The sequence below is a fragment of the Arachis ipaensis genome, chromosome B4 (genome assembly GCF_059453495.1).
Source record: "Arachis ipaensis isolate K30076 ecotype BB chromosome B4, ASM5945349v1, whole genome shotgun sequence".
Lineage (NCBI taxonomy): Eukaryota > Viridiplantae > Streptophyta > Magnoliopsida > Fabales > Fabaceae > Arachis > Arachis ipaensis.
The window spans coordinates 23,214,598-23,225,272 of record NC_142439.1 but is presented as its reverse complement, the minus strand read 5'-3'; the positions used below and the strand labels follow the sequence as shown (position 1 = coordinate 23,225,272).

The following is a 10,675-nucleotide window of genomic DNA, read 5'->3' as shown; positions in this document are numbered from 1 at the left end:
AATGTTATAATAATGGAGAGTGTTAGGTAAACAATGACTAGCTTAAACAACATGAACAACTATCAATCAAATAAAAATACATTACATCTTAATTTAATGCTATTAATTAAAGTATAATAGTTTACTCTTTTAATCCTATTAATTCACATTATTCAAAAATATTATTAGTTACCTATAATTTTTCTATAATAATTAAATTAAAAATCTAAATAAATACTTAATTACATTTAGGCCATCGCTCCCTAGCTAGTTAATAACATTTATTTTTTTGAAATATTTAATGCGTTTAAGTTTATCAACGGCTCAGCAGTTGGTAATTAATAATTAAACTAATTTTTTAATATTATAATTTTACTTACGTTAGTTATTATCAAAAATTTTAATATTACTTATTTACCGAAAGCATGGCCATCGGTAACTCCTGACGTTGATAATATTATCAAAATTTGCTAATAGTTTGGCCGTCACTAAACTCGATCTTCAAAAGAAATATAATGTTGTTGATTTTAGCGATGCTTTTATGATTTATAGACGGCTTAATTATCAGTAATCTTCGTCTCTGCAGCGTCTGTCAATAATACAATTGATAATTGGTATATTTGTAACACCGATTGGTTATCAATACTTTCTTATTCTAATAAACTATTAGGTAGTGTTAGTTTTTAGAGAAATTGAAAAATTGTAATGAGACTTAGTATTATATTTAGTAATTTGAGACTAAAATTAAAATTTAAGTTTTAGAATATAAAATTTTAGTCTTTTTAATATTTTAAAAAATAAAAATAAATAAAAATAAAATTTCTAAAATTAAAGACTGAAGTTTTTTTTTATAAATATTCTTATGTAATTTTTTAAATTCTAAATCTATTTTTCAATTTATATAAATTTATCTTATACCAAACATAATATTTAAATATAATTCAATCTAATATATTTTATAATAAATATAATATAAATATTTAATTTAATTTTTTTCTCTCAATCTTTATTTCTGAATCTTAACCTCTCTTATAAACATATCTTTAGAACTTAAAGCTTTCAAAAATGTGTAGCATAATTAATAAAAATAATAAAAGATCACGGAAATATGAGCTGCATAATTTTTTTTTTTTTTTTTTTTGATAAAATATGAGCTGCATAATAGTCAAGGGAAAATGCTCAAATTATTAAATGGCTAAAAATAAAAGACCAATTATTTTATGACGTGAAAACAATATAAGGTTTTGGTCAACCATTTGACCACTAAGTATATTCATAGATGTGACATATATATCTGTTACTAATTTATTACTATAAGTTTGTTAAGGAAGTTTCTTTTCTCCAAAAGCAATTAAATTAAAATAAAAATATATTGTAGAATTTGTTAAATTTAATTAGCTCCTCTTAATGTTCATATGAATGTACTTTTAAGTATTTTTCTTAGAAGAACATTCATTTTTTCCAACAAAATTTATATTCAACAAAGTGAAACATAAAGAAAGCAGCGCAGTTTGAGTATTATTTAAAAATAATGAGATTCACAAATTAATTTAAGCTTTGAAGTGACATTATTGTCTCGTATTTTTTAGTATAGAAATACAAGGACCGAATAGTTTACCTTGATTATATTACGTCCACGAAAGAGTCATCAAAAACACATTAAATTTCCCCATAACTTCCATTCTTCCAAACATGGAGCTGCTCCCACCATTGACACTAAACAAACCGGAAAAATATTATACATCATAGGAATTTTATTGAATTTTGACTGGTAGAATAGTAAAGTATGCAATTAATTTTAATTTAGATAACTGATGAGTTATTTAGAGTTTAATTATCTAATTAATAAATATTCTTGATTTAATGATTTCTAATAAATTCGGGTAATTAATATTTTTCAAGTAATTTTTAATTTTTAGTAGTCTTCACCTTTCAATTAAAAGACGTTTATATATACTACTAAAAAAATTAATTTTAATGGTAATTTATTTTATTTTTAGCAAAAATAAAAATAATCGTTAATATATTTATTGACAATTAGATATTAGTTGTCTTATATTTTGTTATTAAAAAAGTTTAGTAATAATTATACAATTATAAATAAAAAAAATTTAATAGTTACAAAAAGTATATAATTATCATTATCACATATAGTAATAACAACATATATATAATTGACTTAAAAATATAAGTTCAATAAAATATATAATGACTATTATATTATTATTATTATTATTATTATTATTATTATTATTAAAAATTTAACATTAAAAATAATTTTTGGTGTAGTGATATTTACAAGAATGTTGATGCAATATAAGAGAATAATACCATTAATTAATTAATTATCTATCTACTAATAAAAGGGGATAGTACGTAGTCTTTCTTTTATATATATAAGAAATTATTAAAAGTGACGAAGACTTAAGCGTGTATGTGTGTGTGATTGGCATTGGTAAAAAAGAAAAACAATAATAAAAGAAATAACAACCCAAATAAGGGACTAACCTACGTCACGACCATGTCAACATGTTATTAGGTTTTTCTGTAAATATATCTTTAAACATTTATTTAGGTTTAATTTTCCTATACGGTTTCCATGCACATACATATGGTCAATCTTCGTTTGAGTTGTTCGTAAATTGCAATTAAAATACCTGGTAATGCAAATGTAGTTTCCATGTTAATTACTACCAAAATATTTGATGAGTTCTTCTTATCGCTTCATCAAATGGCTCCCTATATATATAAAGCATTATATTGTCCTAAAATATAACCACAAAACAAGCTAGGTATTTATAGTTCCTTAACAAAAGTTATATATATATATTTTTCTTTGTCAAAAATTTCCTCCTTTATCAAAATGGCCACCAAGATAAGTAGTATTCAAGATTCTCTTTGTCATACAAGGCCTCCACCGTCGTCTCCGAGCAGCAGTGTCTCAAGTCCTTCAGGCTCTGAGGGTAAAACCAAGGCACCAACTACCAAGGGCTCAACTTCTTCGGCCTCCGGGGATAGGCCGAAGGCACCAACACCCAAGAATATATTTTATCCCAAGAGTAATTGATTTCTTCAAAGGTAAGTATTTTATGTGTAATAATTAATAAGTAACTATTAATATTCACCGATGTAAAAATTTGTTACAAAAATATTTTTTATACATCAAAATCAGTTATTAAAATTAATTAGCAATATATTTATGTATAAATACATGTGTTGTTCAATTTATTTTTAATATATATTTATATTTTAACATATATTTTATATTAGTAACTGATTTTATTAGTATACACCTAATATTGTTAAATATGTTAAGATGATAAATATTGTAGTTTCTTAACTAATTAATTATCTCAAATTTAACTTTTGAAAATGAAAAGAAATCTTTGTCCAAAAATTTTTAGTTATCCTTTCCATGAGACTTTAAAGGCTAGATTAGATTTCACTAGTTGTACTTTTTATAATAAGATCAAAATACAAGTATTCCAATCCTCCTTACAAAAATAAAAAATTAAAAAAAGTGAATATTTAAGTATCATAATGTTAAAAAGACAAAAAAAAATCAAAATTTATCTTATTTAATAATCATTAATTGTTATAACATTTAATAATAAATTTTAAATAAGACAAGTTTTATCTATTTTTTGTTATCAAACATTTTTTATTTAGACATAACTAAAAATTTTCATACCCATATTTTAAGCGAAAAAATTGGCATTAAATTGGCTTAGCTTGTTATATTTTATTTAAGTTTCTTGCTTATTTGGTTTTGATTTTCATGAAGGTGTACGTAGAAGAGCCAAAATTGGAAGGAATAATGATGCTGTAAGGCGAAAGAAGAAATGGAAGAATAAATTAGGATTTGTTTGGTTTGTATTTTATCTTTTATTTTTAATATTTTTTGTTTTTAAAATTTTGTGGAGAAAAAGAGAAAATAAAAAATATAAAAAAATTATTGTTTTCTCTTTTCTTTATAAAATTATAAAAAAACAAAAATTATTAAAAAATAAAAATATAAAATAAAAGGACAAACTAAATGTAATGTTGATAGCTAGTTCAAAAAGGAGTCTTTTCTCTTTTCCTGCTCTTATTATTTTTTATTTTAAAAAAGAAAGTGTTTGCTTCCCTTTGTTTTCTTTCTTGTATTTAGGTTTTTCGGTGGTTTACTTTGAAGAGTTGGGAGCATATATATACTAGTGGATAATCATAATAATCAAACTACATATACTTAAATATGTCGTTGTTCATTTTCTTTTGGTGTGTGTTCTTTGCAATATATTGAAATTTAAGTTTTAGAGGAAAAGTTAATGTGACGGTTTATATGGTTGCCTTTTGTTTACACCGGGACCTGAAATAAAGATATAGAGATATAAAATTGTGTTTGACAGATAAAAATAAATAGAAATATTGTATATAGAGACATTGAATTAGTGTATTTTGTATTTATCTTAACAGAAAGGACATAGAGACACTAACAGAGATACAATTTATTTTTTATTTTTTTATTATTCTTGTTAATTTTTTATAATTATATTTTTTATTATTATATTTTTTCTCAAATTTTTTGAATGAAAAAATGTGAATAAATTAAACTTTTATAATTTGTGCTAGTTTATCACCAAATAAAATACAAGACTATAAAATTTTATATTTCTGTCTTTTGTGTCTTTCAATGTCTTGTCTTATCTTGTTTTCTGAAACAAACGCAGTTTATATGTGAGTTTGATATATTTATATAGTCTTTAAATAAAATAAAATTCATGTTGATGGTGGTTGTTGACAAGCTAAATTTCATTTGTTTATATTTATTTTTACTCAAGCTTTAATTATATTTTCATAGTATTAAAATAAAATAAAATAAAATATTAATCTAAAATATTAATTAATATTAGTAAAAACGTATTGGTTTGCTAATATTTTCGATTTGGATACGAAATATATATAACAATTAATTAATGTTAAATAAGGTAAGTTCTGATTTTTTTTTTTTTTTTTTGTCTATCTAGCATTATCCTATAACATGAACTTATTAATAGCGAAATTGGGGTAAGGTGAAATAAAATTTCATCAAGTATCAGTAGAAATCAAATAAGTACACTTGCCCTTTTCTGAAATGTTTAATTGCTATCCATCATTGATCACACGCAAACAGAATAACACATATTCAATCACATACATCGACAACTTTGGGTCTAAAAAGCAATATGTTATTTCAAAACCTTCATTTTATCACAAACAATTCTACGTTAAAAAATGTCATCAGGAACCATTAAACTAGCTATCACTTTATTGAAACAATGTTATAATAATAAGTTGTAAATAAATCAACAGAAAACCTGGTGAATTTATTTCAAACAATGATTTCGTCTCTTAAGAAGATCGGAATTTGTAGGAGACAAGTTATATACATACTTAAAATATTTGTCAAAAATTTCATGGGGATATCGCAGTTTGTCAAAAATAATGGAAAGTAGTTACATAGGCCAAAAGAATAAAACCTACACATTTATCTAATTAAAGACCAAGTAATATAATATTGGATCATTATTCTCTGATATAGTGATAAAAAGCTATCTAGCCATGGTAATATGCTACACTTTCTTAATTTAGACCATTTAATAAAATTTTACTATATGCAACTATTATTTATTCATGTACTAGGGAAATTTACCGTTTTAAAAAGAATTGTTTAATTTTTTTTTTTTTTTGTGAACGTAATTGTGAGTCACATTTAAAGATTTAGAGTTCACAACAACCTAATTAAGTAGGAATAGAAAGAGAAGAATGAGAGAGAGGCTAAGCATGAATTAAGGGGGTAATATACGCTGAGCAAGGATTTCCCAAACTCCAAGATCTTAGACAAAACATGAATTTTCTTTCCTTTCTAAACCAACATTGTTCTTGTTCCTTTTTTTCCCAAACAATTCCAACAGCCATGCATACACATGTTTTTGTAGGCATGGGAATTCATCAAAGAAAATGGTTAGTTTAATTAGTTAGTTAAACAGATAAATGTGAAAATAAAAAGAAAGATAGAAAAAGAGAGAAAATAAAAATACATGGCAAGTTCATCAAATTCATCTATGGGTGGCAAGCTACCACCACAACAACAAGGAGTGAAATTCTCAAGGAGGACAGCGAGTGGAAGGGTTGTTAACCTCTCAAGAGACGACGAAATCGACGGCTCCGGCGAGTTCGGAGGCCAAAATGATTACATCAATTACACCGTTATGATGCCTCCGACGCCGGACAACCAACCCGGCACCTCGGATTCCAAGAACCCGGCCGGGGCCTCTAGGTTTGCCTCTGAGTCACAACAAGGAGGCATGAATGGGGGCGGCGGCGGCAACGACGGTGGTGGTGGAGGGTCTAAATTGGAAAGGAGGGTGTCTACTGTGTTGAACTCAACAAATAACAAGTCTATGTTGTTAAGGAGCCAAACTCAAGATTTTGATCATAACCGTTGGTTGTTTGAGACAAAAGGGACATATGGGATTGGGAATGCTTGTTGGCAAGAAGATCATAATTCTGTTGCTGATGATCAGAATTCAATCGGCATGTCAGATTTCTTGGACAAACCATGGAAACCACTTACTAGGAAAGTTAACATTTCAGGCGGTATAATTAGCCCTTACAGGTATATTAATTATCTTCCACTTTAATTTATTAATTAAAATAAAAATACAACTAATGTTTTAGCTAGTCAACATTTCTTTTTGAGTAACTATATAGTTTTGGGAGATTAGATGGTTCTATATCAACTATTATACTGTTATGGGAGAAAGTGATATTAATTTTCTTTGAAAGTTAAAAATCGTTAAATAATAATTTAATTAAATATATTAAATTATTTAATAATTTTTAACGATTAATTTTATATAAATATAATTATTGTAAATGTCTATCTTCTATTATATGTTAAGTATAATTAGGATATTTGAAAAGTTTAGTTACAACTAAAATAAGTCACCGAAAATATTTGATAACTAAAAAGATTAATAAAAAATAGTTTAAATTTGTCTTATTTAATATTTATTAATTGTTACAATAATTATAAATATTAAATAAAATAAATTTTTGTTATTTTTTTTCCTAGCATTATCGATAAGTCATCATATCAATTATAAATATAAAATATATATACTAAAAGGGTATAAAATAATATATATTCATATATAAATATATAATGACTGATTTTTACTATACATATAATATTTTTTTAATATATATTATATACAATTATATTATGTATATACAAAAAATTAATAAAATAAATACCAAAATTTAAATATATATTCAAAATGAGGTAAATAATATAATTTATATATAAATGTCTAATCAGTATTTTGAGTATGTTTATAACATTTTGTTTTACATACTATGTACCGAGTGTATTATACTTAGTAAAATGGTTTGATTTGAACAGATTGTTGGTGATATTCCGCATAGTTATTCTAGCATTCTTCTTATCATGGCGAATTAGGAATCCCAACTACGACGCAATGTGGTTGTGGGGAATGTCAATTGTGTGTGAGATTTGGTTTGCAATCTCATGGCTTCTTGATGTGCTTCCAAAAATGAACCCCATAAACAGAGCTGCAGACCTTGCTGCCTTGCACGACAAGTTTGAGCAGCCATCTCCTTCTAACCCTACTGGAAGATCAGACCTTCCTGGCATTGATGTTTTTGTTTCCACCGCTGACCCTGAAAAGGAGCCTCCTCTTGTCACTGCCAACACCATTCTTTCCATTCTTGGTGTTGAATATCCAATTGAGAAGGTCTCCTGCTATATTTCAGATGACGGCGGCGCCATACTCACTTTTGAAGCCATGGCCGAAGCTGTCAAATTTGCTGAGGTTTGTTTACATACTTTATGGAATTAACAAAAGAAATATGGTAGAGATATATCTTGTTAACTAAGAAAAAAGATATACGTAAAAATTTCACATAAATAGAAAAATTTCTTACCTACGAAAATGTGTTAGAAATATAATCATTTATGTATTTTTTTTTATCGACTTAAGTTTTAGTAGAAATAGTTTCGTGACAAAACAGAAAAAGGAAGGAAGCAATGGGAACTAAGTATTCAAACACAAATTTCTTTTGCAACAAGGCTAATGTATAGTATGCTATAAAAATTTCAATATTCTTGTGCAAAAACTTTCAAAGTTAATTTGTTAATGTGACTGGCAGTTATGGGTACCGTTTTGTCGAAAACACAATATTGAACCTAGAAATCCAGATGCTTACTTCAGCATAAAGAAAGACCCAACAAAGAACAAGAAACGTCCAGATTTTGTGAAGGACCGAAGGTGGATGAAGAGAGAGTATGATGAATTTAAGGTGAGAATCAATGGACTCCCAGAGGCAATAAAGAAAAGGAGCGAAATGTACAATGCTAGGGAGGAGAAGAAGGAGAGAGAGGAAATGAAGGCAAAAAATGGCGGAGTAGCAGGAACAGAAGATCAACCCCTGAACGTCCCAAAAGCTACATGGATGGCTGATGGCACTCACTGGCCTGGCACCTGGTACACCCCTTGTGCTGATCACTCCAAGGGTGATCATGCCGGAATCTTGCAGGTAATGAGTAAGGTCCCAGAACATGACCCAGTAATGGGATATGATGATGAGAAGACACTGGACTTCACTGGTGTGGACATAAGGATTCCAATGTTCGCATATGTATCGAGAGAGAAGCGCCCTGGTTTTGACCACAACAAGAAAGCAGGAGCCATGAACGCCATGGTTCGAGCTTCGGCTGTTTTGTCCAATGGCCCCTTCATACTCAACTTGGACTGTGACCACTACGTCTATAATTCTATTGTGCTTAGGGAAGGAATGTGTTACATGATGGACCGTGGTGGCGATCGTGTATGTTACATACAATTTCCTCAACGATTTGAAGGGATTGATCCCTCTGATCGTTATGCTAATCACAACACAGTCTTCTTTGATGGTAAGTTATTCATTTCATTTCAACCTCTCTTCTAGAGTTCTATATATATAAAACCATGTGCTCATCAACAATGAACATTTTGATTAGGAAATATGCGAGCATTGGATGGACTCCAAGGTCCAATGTACGTGGGGACAGGTTGCATGTTTCGAAGGTATGCACTGTACGGATTTGAACCACCAAGATTCATGGAGCACACTGGACTATTTGGTCGGGTAAAAACCAAGGTGAACCGGAACCCCAATCAAGCAAAACTGAATCTAGAAGACGACGACACACAACCCCTAAATGAAAACAATTCAGAATCTAGTGGGGTGCCACAAAAGTTCGGAAACTCGAGCATTTTCACAGATACAATACCCATAGCAGAGTTCCAAGCAAGGCCACTTGCTGATCACAAATCCGTCAAGAATGGAAGGCCACCGGGAGAACTGCTTAAGCCTCGTCCACCCATGGACGCACCAACAGTGGCCGAGGCTATAGCAGTGATCTCGTGCTGGTACGAGGATAAGACAGAATGGGGAGACAGGGTTGGTTGGATTTATGGTTCTGTTACAGAGGATGTTGTCACCGGCTATAGGATGCATAACCGTGGCTGGAGGTCTATCTATTGCATCACAAAAAGAGACGCTTTTCGCGGCACTGCGCCTATAAATCTAACAGACCGTCTCCACCAGGTGTTGAGATGGGCCACAGGATCCGTTGAAATCTTCTTCTCTAAAAACAATGCCTTCTTCGCCACCCGGCGTCTCAAATTCTTACAGCGAATCGCCTATCTCAATGTCGGAATCTACCCCTTCACCTCCATATTTTTAGTTGTCTACTGCTTCTTACCAGCACTGTCCCTTTTCTCGGGACAATTCATAGTCCAAGGTTTGGATGTAACTTTTCTCTTCTACCTTCTTTCCATCACCGTCTGCCTCATATTGATCTCCCTCTTGGAAGTGAAATGGTCCGGCATTGCGCTCGAGGAGTGGTGGCGAAACGAGCAGTTTTGGGTGATTGGAGGAACAAGCTCTCACCTTGTTGCTGTGCTTCAAGGGTTGCTAAAGGTGATAGCAGGGGTGGAGATACATTTCACATTAACATCTAAGTCAGCAGGGGAAGATGAAGAGGACGTATATGCTGATCTTTACTTAGTGAAATGGACTAGTCTCTTTATAATGCCACTAACTATTATCATCATCAATCTTATTGCTGTGATAATGGGGATTTTGAGGACCGTTTATAGTGTGATACCACAATGGAATAAGCTATTTGGGGGATTGTTCTTTAGCTTTTGGGTGCTTTCTCATATGTACCCTTTTGCTAAAGGATTGATGGGTAGGAAAGGAAAAGTTCCCACTATTGTTTATGTCTGGTCAGGCTTGCTTTCCATCACAATTGCATTGCTTTGGATTTCACTTGATCCTCCAGGTGGTACCAAACAGGAGGGATAAGCCTATCATGAGTTTTGTTGTTCATCATTCATGGTTCATGAAGCATGCATGTGCACATATATACTCATCAAAATTTTCCGACATTTCAATTGTTTTAGCCATTAACGTCAACTATGTATATATTTTATGATTGAAATCAATAGCTAACATTATTGAAAGGAAAAGTATGGGAGCCAATATAATTGATGTATAGTATGTACCATGAGAATATTTTTGTAATTAAAATTAAATAATAATTAAATTAATTAATTATTATTTATTTTTAATTTTAAATTTAACCCAAATAAATATTTATTGTACA

General features: G+C 29.6%; 1 protein-coding gene across 1 annotated transcript; it reads left to right on the top strand.

Annotated features, from left to right (window-relative positions):
• Positions 1-6,038: 6,038 nt before the first annotated feature.
• CSLD1 (cellulose synthase-like D1) lies at positions 6,039-10,475 on the top strand. Its single transcript, XM_021120970.2, has 4 exons — positions 6,039-6,616; positions 7,406-7,835; positions 8,173-8,935; positions 9,023-10,475. Exons 1-4 carry the CDS (start codon positions 6,039-6,041, stop codon positions 10,372-10,374), a joined length of 3,123 nt encoding a protein of 1,040 aa, XP_020976629.1. The 3' UTR covers positions 10,375-10,475.
• The last annotated feature ends 200 nt before the right edge of the window (positions 10,476-10,675 follow it).